The 17,947-nt window shown below is 39.9% G+C and overlaps 1 protein-coding gene across 6 annotated transcripts in view; it reads left to right on the top strand.

Moving 5' to 3' along the window:
* Positions 1–17,947, top strand: part of LOC122873236 (VPS10 domain-containing receptor SorCS1) — a 200,291-nt gene that overhangs the window by 64,696 nt on the left and 117,648 nt on the right. For all 6 annotated transcript variants that reach the window (XR_006377379.1, XR_006377380.1, XM_044189675.1 and 3 more), the window contains exon 2: positions 14,993–15,060. Coding sequence is in view for 4 of the 6 variants with exons in the window: in XM_044189675.1 (XP_044045610.1) it covers positions 14,993–15,060 (68 nt within the window). In the remaining 2 variants the exon portion in view is untranslated. The remainder of the gene's footprint in view (positions 1–14,992; positions 15,061–17,947) is intronic.

Below are 17,947 nucleotides of genomic sequence, written 5' to 3'. Positions count from 1 at the left end.
ATAAAAATATGTGTATGCGTTCCATGAATGCATGAATGTACAGAATGTCCCTGACTAACTAATTTACTGACCCTAAGCCACGTCCACGTTAACTTACTCTTGCTACCTCGGACCACTTACTGACAGCAGGCATAGTGACATCTATACAGTTTAGTCACTCACTGCAGCATATAACTGAGTGATAGTTTCTGGGAGGTTACTCAACATATGCTCTAGAAGCCTACCGAAAGAACTTGGAGAGTCCGTCATTTAAGCAAATCACACATGTCAGCAAAAACTGATAATAAAAAAAAATTCAATGTGGCATTCAGTGTCATCACTCTCAGGCAGCAGGCTTGACAGTACAGGCCCATTGATAATATCATCAATCAACAATGTTCCAGCACTGCACTCCTGCATAATAATAATAATAATAATATTAATACAACTTTACTGTTTTGGTTCAGTTTCAATGCTCTCATCATCAAGACTCCAAATGTATTGTGTTTGTTGGATGTGTAAATAGGTAATTGTTTGCTAACACAATAGCAGTATATACTGTAAGGTGATAATATATCAATCAGATTTAATTACTTAACAGAAAATATGTATTTAAATGATGTGTAGGTCTACTGCACTTTCAAACAACTCTTGATATTTTATTATATTAATTTCAGGCTGTTCTACATTCTATTATATATCGATGGACAATTTAATTAGTATTTTTTGATTCAGTCTGGCATTGTGTTGTTGTTAGTCAGTTTCTCATGGGGCTTGTTATTTTAAACAATCAGGCGATTGGGATGGCCTAAGTAGTCGTCATCTTCTGGCACAGGATGATGATGTAGCCATTCTTAATCCCGCCAACAAAGCTCTGATTGGCTTTGTCTTTTTTCCAGACAAAGCCAACCAGCCAAAACTATTTGAATCAGTGAAAAAACTCTGAGATGTTGGCAAGACAGAGGTCTGGAACCAGGCTTGATGGGTGAGGCGGGGGCAGGACTTATGATTGATCAGTGGTCCAGTAATGGTGTACTTTGTGGTGAAGTAATTACAAGAAATGTGCACGCTCAGATCCTTCACTGACATTTCTGTGTAGGACATTATCTATGTTTGCTGTGGGACACTGTCTGTGTACCTTGTCAGGTTTGTGACAATTTTGGACTCAAGTGCCATTTCTTAGGGAATTGAGGACATTCCTACAGACAGTCTTAGTGACACTATGAAGCCATCAGAAAAAAAAAACATCCTTGTTGTGAAGTCTCGCTCATGAGTAACCTTACCTCCTCCAGTGGTGAGACAATTTTTAATTATAGAAGGTAAATATGCAGACAGTGAAATTGATCAGGCAAATTACATGTAAGTGCTGATAAGGCAAATTTGGTGAGAGAAGGAAAATAATTGAATGTTGAGCCAGACCTTGCTCCTTTAGGTGCTCGTTCGTCCTTTGCTAATCACAATATCTCCTGGATACACAGCAGTAATTACATTTCACTGAATACACCAAAGCTGAAGTACAATAAAGCCCCTCCATTCATATTTCTCCAACCACGGAGAACATTTGAAAATGTCATTTACTCAGCACAAATGTGAAGATTTACTGGGGATTGTCAAAGCCCTCATATCAGTCTGCTCACAACTATTTGACAAACTAGGCAATGACCTTTCACAGATTCATTTTCTGATTTGATAGTGGTTGGGATAAGTTTCATTTCATCAAGTCTGTATTGAAACTGACAGCTCTATTCCTACGAATCCAATGCATTAGTCAGACAAAGGCACATTGTCTTATTCAGAGCTTCGAGTCATTTTACTGACGAGTCTGCAACCGATTTGGTTATTGTGGAAAACATCCAGGTCTAAACTCATCTATTCATCCCTCTGCTTAGTAAAAATGAAATCTTTGATACAAGGTCGGCTTCCAAGTTTTATTATGGATCTTAGACTTAGTCAACATGCTGTTAGTGATAAAAACTTAAAGCTACCTATACACCTGTCAGCTGGTAATTCCTCTCTCCATAATCTGCATGTAGCTTCCCTGAGGACTCCTTCCCTCTGCTGATTTTAGGTGACCACAGACAATCACTCCACTCTTTTCTAGTGAGCAGAAGTGAGCTATAGGAAGTCACAGTAAGCAGTAAATATACTTTATAACAGATAACAGAATGGAAAGTTATGGTTTACCAATAACTCTGCAGTTTATTGCTTTCTATGGCAGAGCTGTATTTAGAGTTTGGTCCTGAGCCCCATGCTCTGCAATAGACTCCACATTCTGCTCCCAGTCAGCCCCTTATTAATTTATGCATTAACTTGGAACAGGTCCAGTTCGAAATTTCCAATGGCATTCACTCGTCAGTGCAAACTCAAATGATTCCACATAAGTAATTGGGTGGTGCTAGGAATGCCATTAAAAACTATGAAGTGGCTGGCAGAAGCAGGTCAACAAACAATCATTCTCTCTTCTTAGCCATCAGGATTCCAGCTACATAACATCACATTTAATTTCCTTTGAGTTATTATTTGAGTAGGAGTTTGTCTGTTTCCAGACCATTGTTAAGTAAATACATTATGTTTTTTGACCCCATGTAAAATACAAAGCTACACATACCTGGAGGTCAGCATTAAGAGTGGGTGCACAATTATAAGATCAACCTTTCAAACTTGATTAACATAATTTTCATCAAAACTTGCACCCCTTCTTCTTAGAATCATAATTCAGTCGAATCTGAACATGCAGACATTATACACACATTTGATTTCTGGAATCAGCGTGATTCACTCTTTCCAGTGATAGCATGATAAGAACTGTAGTGTTAAAACTCAGAACATGTATTCTTTTCCCAAATGGAAATATGAAAAACAACAGGAGTGACAAAAGCCATGAACATTAGCTATCAGTATGTTTTTTTGACAGTTCTAAGGCTAAGATTGTCCCATGAACGTTGTTCTTACAGCCCAGCAACACTCTCCTCTATCAGTTGATATACAGATATTTGCTGTTTGATCAAAAACTGTGGACATACAGTACAGGTCAAAAACCCAAACCATTTCAAATTGCTTGAAATTGTGTAAAAATTGTCCTAGAACATGTAACAGTACCACTCAGGCAGATTGATGGTATTTCTGAATAGGCAAACCTATTTTTGCAACATCTGTGATTACTGGTGGTAACTAGTGCAAATTAATAGTACAGGCCCCATAGTTCCATTCAAAATTAAATGTATCAACCATTGGGGGCATAAAACACGACTTGAACAGCTACTCTGTCAGTAATTCAGCAGAAGAAGAGGAACTTTATCTTTTACTGCACGCTCAAAGAAATCCTGGGCTGAGGGTATCAGTCACGACAAGTCATGTTTTTGTCATGTCTTTATCACATCTTCGTCATGTCTTTGTCACGCCTTTGCATGTCTTTTTCATGTTTTTGTCATGTCATCACCACGTCTCTGTTACATCATGTCAGTCACGCCTTTGTCACGCCTTTTCACACCTTTCCCACATCTTCATTACGTCTTCGTCACATCACGTCAGTCACATCTTCGTCACATCACATTGATAAACTAACTAAAGTAGGCAGTCAACAAAAATGTCTGTACCCATGATCGAAAGTTATCTAGCACTTTACATTAAATCCTTACATGTACTGTCTTTGTCTTCCACATTATGCCCAGAACATGCATACATTATTTCTTGTCAGTCCCTTGTGCATGATAATGCAATTTGAGTGATTCAGATTCAAATGTAGAAAGGTAATTACAGAATGCAAATTCTGTACATTGAATTGCTATTGCTGATAATTGCCAGCCATAAATAGTATCAAAATAGGATTTGATATAAATAATATCCTAAGAATTATAACTTTAAAGGCCACCTTGGGAGGTGAAGACCAATATGATATCCTACATATAATCCCAGTAGTGCGAAAAGCCCATCAGTTGCATTGAACTGAGGTTCACATTGAAGGCCCGTGGTCATTTACGGCATGCTGACAGGCCACAGCAGATAGACATTGATCATGTTTACTCATGTCGTCTGCAAGTAATGAAACCCATTCAGATCAGTTGTTCTGACTGCATCGTCTGCAAATGGATTCTGTGGTTAGAAGCCCCTGAGAGTCAACAGATGATACTTAAAGAGAGAATTCCTCTGATTCGCCTGCTTTCCTTTCTCTTTCAATCCTGCCAAGCTTGCTCATTTGTCCTTGGATTTATTCCTCTAATAGGGGAACCCAAATGCCTTCTGCCTCAGCTTGTACATGCATACTGCAGCCAAGGCCACTGCTGGCTCGACAGCCTGGCCTTGAATGACTTCCTGTGTGGGCTGGGTTGAATTCTTAGTCAGAACTGGTATCATGAGGAGATGGATCAAATGCCAATGGTAACTCAAGTACCGGTAACTCAAGTAAAGTCTGACAATTTGGTTTTGACCTTCCTGACTAAAAGGTGTATCTCTTGGTATATTTAAAACCAACAGCTGCAGCACGTACATTAGGTGATCTATACGTTTGTATGCAGGATATGCAATCCGATTAAATGCTCCTAACAACTTTGTGAGCAGTGATACAGCTGTCTACGAACATTTAGAAAAAAGGCTTCTCCAAGGCTCTCGGGGGACGGTGCTTGATCATCTCATTACCATGGCATTAAGACAAGGCGACGATCAGCATGATCGCAACTTACATTTCTGTACAACGCCTTCGCCAACAGACGGGTCAACTTTCCTCTTTGAAAAGCCTGTTCATCTTTTGTGTTACCATCTATCTAATATTCCAACTTCACTTTAAACTCTCTTAACACAGATATCTCACACAAATGAATTACATGTGTAATGCTGGCATTTGCGAGAGCAATTAAACAGTGCTATGATGATACAGAAGGAGGAGTAGGCAAATAACAAAAGAGGGTCGATGTCGATTCTGCATTGTTGTCTGTGTTGATTAAGCTGTAGCAGAGGTAAGGTGAGACGCTCTAGAGAAGTGCTTCTTTTTTCATCACAGACTTGTCTAATCACCTTCCCTCAAATGCAAATGATGAGAATAGGGAATATTTAATTCAGAATAATGGGACTAAAGTAAGAGATGGTAGGAAACATAAGAGCTTGTTAGTTACCACCATCAGTTTGCTCTCCAGGCAGGTCCTAAGGGGACTTCTTTTAATCTAGCATCGCCTTGGGCAACAGCTACCCAGCCCTAAAGCATCCAAACTGGATGAAATTAAGCAAAATCAATGAAGTTTAATTCTCTTTGAGAAAGTTGAAAAATTATTTTTTATTCGTCTGTTACCACAGCATCTAGGGATGATGTTATTATAAATTCCTTTATAGGATTATTTAACAATTAGGCAATCAGTGGTACTCCTAACAATGCCAATTTGAATAATTAATCTACACTGTAAGATTCCTCTGGTTCAATTCATCACTGTCCATCTGCTGTACGTATATGATAACAGATTTCAACGTAAGCTAAAACGATGACATGAGAGAGATCTCCCTGATTTTTCTGAATTTATTTTCCACGTTCCAGCAGCCTCTCCACAGCATGTACTCTCTCTTCATTACATTAAAACTCCTGATTCTACTTTATAACACGGCTTGGGGACAAATACATCTGTCTGTGGGGCGAGGCAGTGCCTTAAGCAATTCTCACAAACTTCACAGAAGTTGATTGTCTACCAAGCAGGACTTGGATCCATGCTTTTTTATTTATCACTGCATGTGAAAAACATCCTTGGGTAACAGAAAAATTGATTACATGTGATTAAAATTAATATATTCTGTCATTTTGTTCAAATGATCAGACTAGGAAGACTATATGTCTTTCAAACATGATTTACTTTTGCTAGGTGAGTAACCCAGTTTTGAAGTTGAATAAGGCTGTTGTTTAGCTTTTCATTCAGTGCAGGAGCACATAACGCTCTTGGAGTGATGTTGTGTCTGTTATCAGCAAGACGAGCGTTCATGAATTTCTTTTCAATAATTGTGTCAAGTGTTATCGACAAAGTGCTAAACAGTGATTTATTACCAAAATATGCATTCTGTCCAAGCACATCACTCCTTTAAAGCTGTGAAAGTTTTTCACAGGCAAGTACACACATATGAGAGGCTGTACTAGCCATATTTTATTCTGGGCCTCTCACATACAATATATGTATCTAACAGAGTGTACATATGCATAGGAGAAGATTTTATGTATATGTAAGATGATAGTGGAAACAGAAGGCACGTCATTTACCTAATGACCTGTCTCTAATTGGCTAAGAAGCTGGTGCAGGTTCTTATCCAGTTACATGGAAGGAGGAAACGTACTACAGCAAGCAACTGGAATGTTAAAATGATTTTGAAAGGATTTTTATAGGATTCTGAAATACTGTATCAATGTCTGAATTGATGTCAACTGTAGTGAATATGTAGGAAAGCAGCAGCAATTTAATTAACATTCTCCACCATTAACATGTAGTTAAAATTTAGCTCCGTTTTACACTAAGCCGTTTCTCTTGATCAGTCAAGAGATAATGCAGAAATTAGCTTTGAGGGAACTAAACGGAAATCAGGTAGCAAGAGGTAAAAATAAGGAACGGATACGTAAAGTGACTGAAAGTAAGTTGAAAATGAAGAGCAACGACTCTATATGTGAAATATTTATCTACACACAACCATTAACTACTAGACACACAAATATATGGTTAAATGCAGCCATGAATCTTATGAATACCTATGAATAACTGCTATGATTGAGGACCAGTGTAATCAGATAAGTAGATAACTTTGGCATTGTGAAATCACCTTCATGCTGTCAATACTGTATGTGTGTGAAAGGAAAGTATACATACATATATGGAAGTGACAATATAGGTATGTGAGAGTGAAAATATGTGTGTATGTTTGGGTTTGAAAGTAAAATATACATGTGAGTGAAAATATACACATGTGAGAGGCCATCAATGTCTTCCTTAAGCCGTTCATGTCTTGAAAGGGATTAGCAGCTCTACAAAGATCCATGAATGATCAACTACTTATTTACAGTAATGTTCATACACTGAATCTATCAGGATACTGTAGAAGAAAATCTACAAGTTGCAAAATGGGTTAACAACCAATTAGGAGCAGCAAGTAGCTAAAGATCAAGGAAAATACTTGCTGTGAATCCTAAAACCACATCAGCATCCAAAAAAAACAAAAAAAAACAAAGGTGACAGGTCTGCATGGATCAAACAAGCAGCACATGAAATGGCAGGTAGTCACACAAGCTCAAGACTTCCTCAGTATTCTATGAGCATTACATATCAATAATAATCTGCTCCAATGAAATAAAAGAATAGATGTATATGTTTTCTGTTATCTCAAGAAATTAGATTTTATTTCATTTGATCGCATAACATAACACACATTGCTGGTGCATGTTTAAATGATGCTTTTCTACAGCTTCTGTGCATTCTAATGAAGACTGAAAGAAATCAGGCTAAATGAGGCCGCAAAGGACTGTACTGTACCTGTGAGTTACATTGTGTGTTTCTTTGGAGGGTGCATTGACTAAAAGACAGTAGATGTATATGCCCCAAACAACAACCAGAATGACATACACTAATGAAACAGTGGCTGCCATATGTCAAAAACATCTAACTTGGAACAGTAGCTTCAGGGTCACCAGTCAACCCTGCCTGCTACAGTCAAGATAACAAGAGAAATAAACAAGAAGAGCATTGTCATCTTTGTGGCAAGTTGCGTAATAAAAAATTTAAGTTGCAATCCGCAACTTTCTGCACATTCAGAGTACAGCAAAGATGACAGAGCAGCTAGTGTTGCATGTAGGCTATACAGTACAGTACATCATAATTGACACCTAGGACCATCTGTAAACCTCAAAATAAAATATTGGGGGGTCTTAAAAGTAAAGATAATTATTTTATGTACTGTAAAATGTATTGAAACATTGAAATGATGAAAGATGAGGGGCAGCATAGAAAGTGTGAAAGTTACAATGAACAGGAAGCCACTATATACAATATATACTGTATATGTATAGCTTACTTATCAATACATTCATCTATGTAGTTCTGTGCCTCAGCTATGTGAAAGCCTCATTTAAGGCTTTAAAGCTGCACTAATCAATATATTTTATATTGACAATGGATCACATGAACATTCGTGGCATTCATCAATACTTGAGTACTTCCCACTTGTTCTCAGGTAAGATCAAAATTGCCCTAGACCACACTAAGCTGATACGCACAAAAGCCAACTTGCATTTTGTGCTGTGAAATATTAATAATGATGAAAAAGCAATTTATTTCATGAAAACACAGAAAAAAATGTTATACAATTATTTATTCATTTAATCATTTTAAATGTTTACACTCCTATTAAAGATGATTAGGTTACCAATGCAGATTCTGCAAAACCTGTGTGCCGTTCTGGAGCTTCAATTTAGATCAGAGACAAAACAATCTACAGTAATCCCGCTCCACCTCATCTGTAAGTAGGCCTACTCACCACCATCGGTTTCCTGCTGGGACCTTCCAGAGAGAGATTGGTTTTAGATCTGGCTTCTCCTAGTCCACTGTTAGTTGTGCGCTGCCCAAAATTATCCAGGGTGTCATCCAGTTAACACCACAGTAGGCTACATTCAGTTTCCATATACCGCTGCTCAGCAGACCCAGATAAAAAGGGATTTATTTGAGCAATGTACTGTACACATGTGCACATCAACACACCATCCTCAAATCTGTTCATCTTCTTCAATAGAAAACAATTCCACAATGTCCAAAAAAAGTGTGATGCACAGAATCACATCTTGAACGCGGTGGCCCGCTGGCCAGGGGGAGCACACAGCCTCTGGTAGGTCACTGTCCATGACGCCTCTTAAAGGAAGTTTTTACTTGCCACTGTCGCCAAGTGCTTGCTCATGCTGGGATTATTTGGGTCTCTGTAAATAATATTATAAAGAGTACGGTCTTTATGATATGTACGGTGTTTCAACAACACTGACTAATTTCACCCAGCATTGACCTGCTGTATGCTAACATTAAGGACACATACAGCTCTTCCCGCCACCCCCCTTTGGGTAATTCAGACCACAGTCTGGTTCACCTCTAACCCTGCTATGTGCCTCTGGTCAAAAGTCAGCCTGTGAGTACAAGGACAGTGAGGAGATGGTCAGAAGAGGCCTATGAGACATATCAGGGATGTTTTGAGGTGACAAACTGGGATGCACTCTATGAGCCACATGGAGAGGACATTGAGGGCTTACTGAGTGCATCACTGGCTACATTAACTTCTGTGTGGACTGCAGTGTCCCAACTAAGGTGGTCCATTGCTATCCAAATCTCTGCTGTGGTGGGATGTATCAGCGGTGGTGATGAGACTGAGTACAGGGCTGTGGTGGGGAACTTTGTCTCATGGTGTGAGCAGAACCATCTGCAACTCAATGCGACAAAGTCTAAGGAGCTGGTTGTAGATCTACGAAGGACCAAGGCACCAGTGACCCCGGTTTTCATCCAGGGGGTCAGTGTGGACATTGTTCAGGATAACAAGTACCTGGGAGTACACATGGACAATAAACTGGACTGGGCTAAGAACACTCAAGCGCTTTACAGGAAGGGCCAGAGCCGCCTCTATTTTCTGAGGAGGCTGAGGTTCTTCAACATCTGCCGGACAATGCTAAAGATGTTTTATGAGTCTGTGGCGGCTAGTGCTATCCTGTATGCTGTCGCATGCTGGGGCAGCAGGTTGAGGGTAGCGGTCGCTAACAGGCTCAACAAACTGATCCGTAAGGCCAGTGACATTGTGGGGGTGGAGCTGTTCTCTCTGTCGGTGGTGTCAAAGAGGAGGATGCTGACCAAACTACATGCCATCTTGGACAGTGTCTCCCACCCACTCCATGACGTGTCGGTCAAACAAAGGAGTACCTTCAGCGAAAGACTCATCCCACCAAAAAGCACCACAGTGGATACAGGAAGTCATTCCTGCCTGTGGCCATCAAACTCTTTAACTCCTCCCTCTAACATCACTGCAATAATTGAAATATTGTGCAATATTCTCTGTTTAATACTCCTTTGTAATATACTCTGTTTTCTGTTTAATATTCCCTATTTATTGATATTTATTCATACTTACATTACTGCTGTGCAATATCCACCATCTAATAATCTGGTTAATCTGCTACACTTAATTTGACAGTACTCATTATTGCACTATTACTTATTACTTATATTATTACATTGTATTATACCATACATACTTATCAACCTGTAAATCCACTTATATACCTACACTTATTTTAGCTTTTATACTTATATCCACTTTGTACTTAATTTATCTTAGCTGTATTATAGTGTATTATATTTTGATTTGAACGTTAGTGATAGCTAGGTTAGCAAGGTGCATTTGTAATTCACGTTAACTGTGATATTAAGTGGGATGCTAATTTAAGCTACCGAAAAACAGCTGACTCTTAGAGTGTCTTTTAGTACAACCAAACGCTGAACAAGACATTTTTATGTGACCAAAATGTTACAATTAACTTTCATGAACTGAAAACACACTGAAAGGGTCAAAGTTCTTAGACGAAAACACCGACAGCACCCAAAAACAAGTTCACAGCTAATTAAATGCACACAGAGCAGTGGATACGCATCGCTTCTATCCTGATTGACAGGTCGCCATGGTAGCGACTTGTCAATCACAAGGTAGCCACGCCCTAAGACCCTGCTTTATCATCTATTTCCCTCTAAATGGGACCATAATTTACAAAATGAACATCGTGCTGTTTTGTAGAACAGGGGTTCCCAAACTTTCCCAAAATTAGACTGCTGACGACCCCTCTTTTTTTATAAAAAAAAAAAAAAATAAAGTTTCTGGAAATCATCTCGCGACCCCCCGCCCCCCACCTCCAACAACAGCAGTTCGCTGTTGTAACTTGAAACTAGCGATATCGACCCTAAACTCATTAGGAAACCGTTTACTGAGGTAATAAATCAAGTGAGAAGTAGGGTCATTTTCTCATAGACTTCTATACAATCAGACTTCTTTTTGCAACCAGTGGAGTCGCCCCCTGGTGGCCATTAGAAAGAATGCAGGTTTAAGGCACTTCCGCATTGGCTTCACTTTTCCGGCCCGGACGTTGCCACTTGGATGCATCTCAGGAGGTTGTTTAGAAGGTTTTCAAATGTGTGAAAAAAAGCAGTGTTATTAGTCATGCGAAGGGAAGCCTAAGCTCCGGGTGGGGATCAGTTACAACTGTGTCTGTGCAAAGCTTTAGGTGTTTAAAATATCTCCCCATTATTTCTTTTTAATCAAAAGTATGCCTTTGCTGCTAGCAAACACTGTTATCTCCTATACTGTCTGGTAATTGTCCTTGGATGGAGGAGAGAAAATATCATCATGGATCAAAATACCCAAACACGCATATACAAACAACAATTACCATTTCCTGGGGCACAAGAAGGCAGAATAAACAAATATGAAATGCAGAGTATTAACACACATTCTGAAGCTCCCAAAACAGGGAAATGTGCTGGGTTCATGTTCTGCAGGGCATTATGAACTATTTGTTTTTCTCACATCTCATTTTTGTAATCACGTGAGACCAGATTTCTCCAGGGGACAGATCTGTTTCATTACTTGGGGGAAAAAAAGAAAATGATCCAAGCATAGAAGGCAATGCATATTCAGAGGAAGTTTCTTGCCACACATGCATTTAATGAAACTGTTTTGCAGTTTATTTTTAAATCAATAAATTCAGTCTTTAATGAAAACTAAGAGAGAGAAAACACTGCAAAACATACATATAATGATGTAAACAAGTTTTACCTACTGACATTTCCAAATACCTCAAACTGTCAGGCTCATGGGGTATCACTGAGCCAGGACCGCTCCTCTCTGTGGATTAGCCTGTTACATCTTTTAGATTCACCACTTGTGCCTTTTGCGAATATAAAAGTGAAACATACCTGTGAAACAGGGTTTTCAGGTGCTTGTCACATATCTTAAAATAATGTGTTTTCATCTGAATCAAAATTGATCAAGATCTGTCAGACGTGTGTGTCCCAGGGAGTTTATATATGGCGTTACATACCAATGTTTAGCAATCTGGGCTGTTTATTAGTCAGAAAATAATTGAGGAAAAACTGCATTCTAAATGCATGGAGCTTGCAACTGCAGTGTTTTAAAGCATCTGTTAATCACTGCATCTCTATTCTCAAACTGTAACACACACCAGCTACATCCATCTCATTCTGATGCCTTCATGCTCCTCTGCACATCTCCAAACTGTCAGAAGTGAGTGCGTGTCTGTCTAGATTCTGCCTCTGCTGGCCCTGGTGGAGGGGAACCTTGCCTCATCATAGTATTTACAGTAGGAGAAGCCCACAGGCCTAATTGGCATGGTCAGTGATGGAGCATATGCACTTTCCAGTGGGAACCCATCTGACAGGGCCACTCGCTGATGACTGCCTACATAGTCCCCATATGTGGCAGACAGAAGGGCCCATATGCACACTGCCCTTCAACTAATCAAGCCAAGTCAGCCGGCTTATACCTCAGCCTTTTAGAGGACTTTATCCAGAATCTGGAGATAGAGCCTTAACTCTTACAGTGTGCACACAGACAAATATACCCACACAAACATATACACAAGCCATAAAAAGCATAACTGCTCCTTCACTTCACCTACATCCAGACATCCACTGACCCACACACATAGGAACGCAAACCCACAGCAGCACGACTCAGAGATGCTAAAAACATAATTGCACCATTACCCTCACCTTCACCCCTCTCTCGCCCTTTCACACACACGCACACACACACATGTGACAGGAGAGAGAAATGGGGGGGGGGTGGTAAAAAATAAAGTGAAGGAATACAGAGAAAGAGAGAAGCTGCGTGGTGCGAGTATGAATTCAGCCTCCAGCTGGGCAGCTAAATGGACTTGGTCAGTCATTAGCATGCAAAGGTCTTGTCCGGACATTTAAGGTTATTCATTCCCCAGGCTAATCCTCCCCGTGCTGAAAACACCAAGTTACTTCCTGAACCTCTCTAAATCAATGCCTTTTTACTACTTGTTGTTGTCCTGGTGGTTATTTTCCACAACATATCCTCAACAACACTCCAAAACCCTGCCAGCCACGGGTTGACCGAGTGCACAGCGCGTTTTGGGTGTTTTGGGGGCTGCAGATGTTGCGCATACTTAATAAGCTTGATCACAGGAGCCCCAACCTCGCAATGTAATTTCACTACCCAAGGTGCATCTGTTCTGCTTGTATTCGCAGGAACCCCATGCTGTTGGAACTGTTTCACAAAGTCACACAAGTCATACAGCGGCTTGGCTGCTGCCTCAATAACAGGCAGTAGAGGAATCAAAAGGCAGCCAGGCCAAGGGGAAACAGTTGGATATTGGCCCTGTGCACCGTGGCACATAACTTAAAGGCAACAAATATAAATTGCAAGGACTCAGGTTGTTTATTTTACTCCATGCACTGGGAAATATCTGCATGCATCGCCTGCCTTGTACATATAGCAGTTTCCCCGATAGCAAAGTTGGAGATAAGGATTTACCAATGCATCACAAGCAATATACTATGTGAACAGAAATTTCTCCATTGGCAGCATCTCCTCTTTGCCCACGCCATATCACCTGACCATTGTGCCGCAGGTTACCCACAATACATAGGGGTCATCAGATAACTGTCAAAGTCACCACAAAATATCCCTGGGGATTTTCACACAGTGTTATCAAAACCAAACATAACTCATGAGCAAGAGAAGTAAGAACACTGCACAACTGTTAAAAAAGGACTATATTAAACTGAAACTGCAGCATTCCCTGTGAAGATTTTTTTTGCCTCTTCTGCTTCTTTAGAGTTTTATCCATTTCAAATACACCTCCAGTCACAAAGTAAATAGATAGTGAGTTTCCGTGCTGCTTTACTTCTTTTATGCTCAGAGCAAAATGTGATGTTTCTGCCTCTGTTTTTCCCTGAAGACTTTGGCTGACCCACTTTCCCTCATCCCATATACCTTGAGGGTGGAATAAGGAATATTTACAGTGGAGTGTTCAGAATCAATCTGATATGATTAAGTAATGAGTTTGAAACAATTAGAGGAAATCACATGAAGCGATGCGATGTATGGTAGTATGCATGGCAAAATATAGTTGGAGCTTTCAGAAGCTCACAGTGTGGTGTGGGTGTAGATCCCTGGTGTTGAAATTAATTGAGTTTAATTCTGGCAAAGATATTTCAAAACACTAACACCTCGTCTTACACAGTCTAATCAAGGTACCTAACAAGACAAAATTTCATGGTTTTAAAGACACAGTGGAATTGCAATTAAACATTATTTAGGTTTTGTAATGTAGCTCTGCTACTACAACCCACTCAGCAAACAAAGTCAAGTGCAGTTTGATATGATGGGAGGGTAGGCTGGTTATTCCAAATGACACTAGAGTGGCTACATTTCTGTAAATGCATTTTAATGTTTACAGAAACATTAAAACACAGAGACACATAATAAGAATATGTAACTTGGGACTTGGGACTTCTTACTCAGTGTCTCGCAGACTGAACATTTGTTTGTTGAAGGTTAGCCTAGCTTAGCTCAGTGCCTCCATTCATACAGGATGAATTAGCCCATATTCTCAAAAGATTTAAAATAATAAGCTTACACTTTTCAAAGATTAACTGGCTGTCTTAAAAATAAATTACTTAATTACAGTATAAAGTTTCTAATTTCACTATTAACAACATAATGAGATCATAGTACACATTTGAGCTGCTTTTCAAATGCAAACAATAAAGAGCAATATACATTTTGTCAGACACTGTGTAGAAAAAAGGTTTTTCAAAGTCCAAACAATGCTTCCACCATAATGGATACAAGGGTCTTTGTCAAATGTCCACTGTTTGACTGCTGTTCGTTTTTCTTCCTGTCAGTTTTGCATTGATACTGTTTAACTTGCTCACCAGACATTTGATCGATAGGACTGTGTATTGATTGCAATGCTTGTCTTGTTCTGCAGGTGATTTTGATGCTGACCAAACTATTTGACTTCAACCTCAACAGTGTGACTGAGAGTTCATTATGGAGGTAAGCTTATCACACATGAGCTCATGACATTTCTAGAAAAGCCTTTAGCAGCTATGAGTTTGACACAATAAATTGGTCAGAGGGGACTGTTGGACTTAGCTCCACATATTTCTGATGTTTTTAATCATGTAATTTGAACTGCTCCCAGCACTACTCTTAGGAATAAAGAATACCAATACTCACAAGTATCTCATAGTGTGAATTAATGAAACATTCAAAGCAAAGAGACAGTCTAAGTCAAAGTCTTAAACAGATCTCTCAAATGACGAGCCTGAATAGCCGACTATCCTAAATAAGTTTTAATGTCTGTGGGCACCAGAAATCCCTCACATGAAAGTCACTGATCAACGCAACTGGAGCTGGCAGTGTTATCCAGCAAATTACCTTGACCAGCCTTGAACTCAGCGTAGCCTAGTTTCTGACTCTATTCTGATGTAACTTTGGCTGTTAGGAAGGAATGTAGCTGCATTAATGTCTTAGACAGAAAGAAAGACAGTCATAACCAAATGTAATTTTCATTATTATTGTCGCCTATGAGATATAGTATGACAGACATGAGTAGCCCTGATGTTGCGTTGCTTCCTGCGTAGCCTCCTACAATCCATTTACAGGATGGGTAGAATCCCTCATGATGCAGGAGGCCTTTTTCCTGCACCTGCTGATGTCAATGTCACTGATGGTGGGTAGACTGCTGCCAATGATCTTCTGTGCAGTCTTTACCACCCGCTGTAGTGACTGTTTGTCTGCAGCAGAGCAGTTAATGTACCACCCAGTGATGCAGGAAGTGAAGACTGAAGTGTCAACTTCCTCGAAAAGTAGAGGCGTTGGGGGGGCTTCTTCACTATGCTGGCTGTGTTGATGCTCCAGGTGATGTTATCTGAGATGTGCACACCCAGGTATTTAAAGCAGGAGACCATCTCAACAGCTGCTCCTCTGATGTGGAGGGGAGGGGGAGTGGTGCCAGTCTTCCTAAAGTCCACAATCATCTCCTTTGTTTTCTTTACATTGATGGAAAGGTTGTTTACTCTTCACCAGGCCTCCAGTCTTTCCACTTCCTGTCTGTACATGGACTCATCGCTGTGAGTGATGAGTTCCACCACTGCCGTGTCGTCTGCGAATTTCACAATATGATTGCTCCGCTGCTTGGCAGTAGTAAAACAACAGTGTGTACAGTAGGGGGCTCAGGACGCATCCCTGGGGGAACTAGTGCTGAGCATGATGGGGGAGGATGAGATGTTGTGGATTTTAACCTTTTTGTTAAAAGTCCACTATCCAGTTGCAAGATGAGCTCAGTCCAAGTATTGACAATTTGTCTTTCAGGGTTTGTGGGATGATGGTTTTAAAGGCAGAACTGAAGACCAGGAATAGCAGTCTGACACAGGAGCCCTTGCTGTCCAAGTGTGTGAGGGCCAGGTGAATCACAGATGAGATGGCATCTGCAGTGGAGCAGTTCAATTCAGTTAAATTAAATTTTATTCATGTAGCACCAATTCATAACAGAAGTTATCTAATTTTTACTATAGAGAAGGTCAAGACCCAACAATTTCCACCAAGAGCAAGCACTTGGCGACAGTGGCAAGGAAAAACTTCCTTTAAAGAGGCAGAAACCTTGGGCAGAACCAGATTCAGGGTGGGCGGCCATCTGCCGCTGCTGGTTGGGTTGAGAGAGAAAGAGAGAGAGAGAGAGTGAGCATACAGTGGCACAATGCAAATTCCACATATAATTTTAAAATTAAAATAATGTAATGGTAGTGTTAATATTAATAAAATAATAGCAATAGCAATAATAATGATAATAATAATAAGACTAATAATAATCATAATAATAATTGTAGGTGTTGAGCAGGAACATGGGTGCAGTAGGTGGCCTGCAATCACAGAGCCAGACTCTGCAGCTCTGGAGGTAGAAATACCTGCTGAAAGCGACAGAAGGAGAGAGGAGAAAGACGAGAAAGCACAAAACTATGGAAGAGAGAAGATGTCGAGTTAGTAACATGCAGTAATGGGATAAGAATGCATACAGAAGGAGAGGGAGAGGAGGAGAGAGGAGCTCAGTGCATCATGGGAAGTCTCCTGCCAGTCTAGCAGCATAACTAAGGGATGGTTCAGTCTGTATGCGTACTGGTGGGGGTCTACTGTGACGTTGATGGTCTTCTTCATGTGTGTCATGACCAGCCGTTTGAAGCACTTCATGATTAGTGGGATGAGTGCTACTGGTAGGAAAGATAGTCATTCTGTAAAATTGTGTAAAATTATAATGCTATTGTGGAATTACATTTTCTTTTTCAAGTTTACATTATCATTTGAGTATAGTCTTGTATATGCTTCCATAGTCAAGTCTTTGGCAGGAAAAAACATTTTTAATCAATGATATTATCATTGAGCACAATCTTAATTTCGTGTTTTTAACTGAAACTTGGTTAGACCAAGATAACAGTGCAGTTGTTCTTATTGTGTCTACCCCTCCCAACTTCAGTTTTATGAGCGAAGCTAGGGTGCATAAGAAAGGAGGTGGATTTGCCATTTTGTTTAATGATTCCCTCCAATGCAAGATGTCTTATGGAAATTTTGCTTCTTTTGAATATGTGGCTCTTCAGTTGAATTCCTCTTCTCGAGCTATATTTCTAAACATCTACAGGCCACCTAAATACTGTGCAAACTTTTTTGATGACTTTACTGAGCTGCTGTCTATAATATGTATTGACTGACTTTGACTGTGTAGTTATTGTTGGTGATTTTAACATCCATGTTGACAACCTCCAGGACAGAGGGACTAAAGACATGTGTTGTGTTCTTGATAACTATGGACTGACTCAGCATGTGACGGAGCCCACACACAACTAGGGGCACACTCTGGACTTAATCATCTCAAAGGGTCTGAACATTT

This window comes from Siniperca chuatsi, linkage group LG3 (genome assembly GCF_020085105.1).
Source record: "Siniperca chuatsi isolate FFG_IHB_CAS linkage group LG3, ASM2008510v1, whole genome shotgun sequence".
NCBI lineage: Eukaryota > Metazoa > Chordata > Actinopteri > Centrarchiformes > Sinipercidae > Siniperca > Siniperca chuatsi.
Note: the sequence above shows the minus strand (reverse complement) of the source record. Positions and strands in the feature narration are given on the sequence as shown.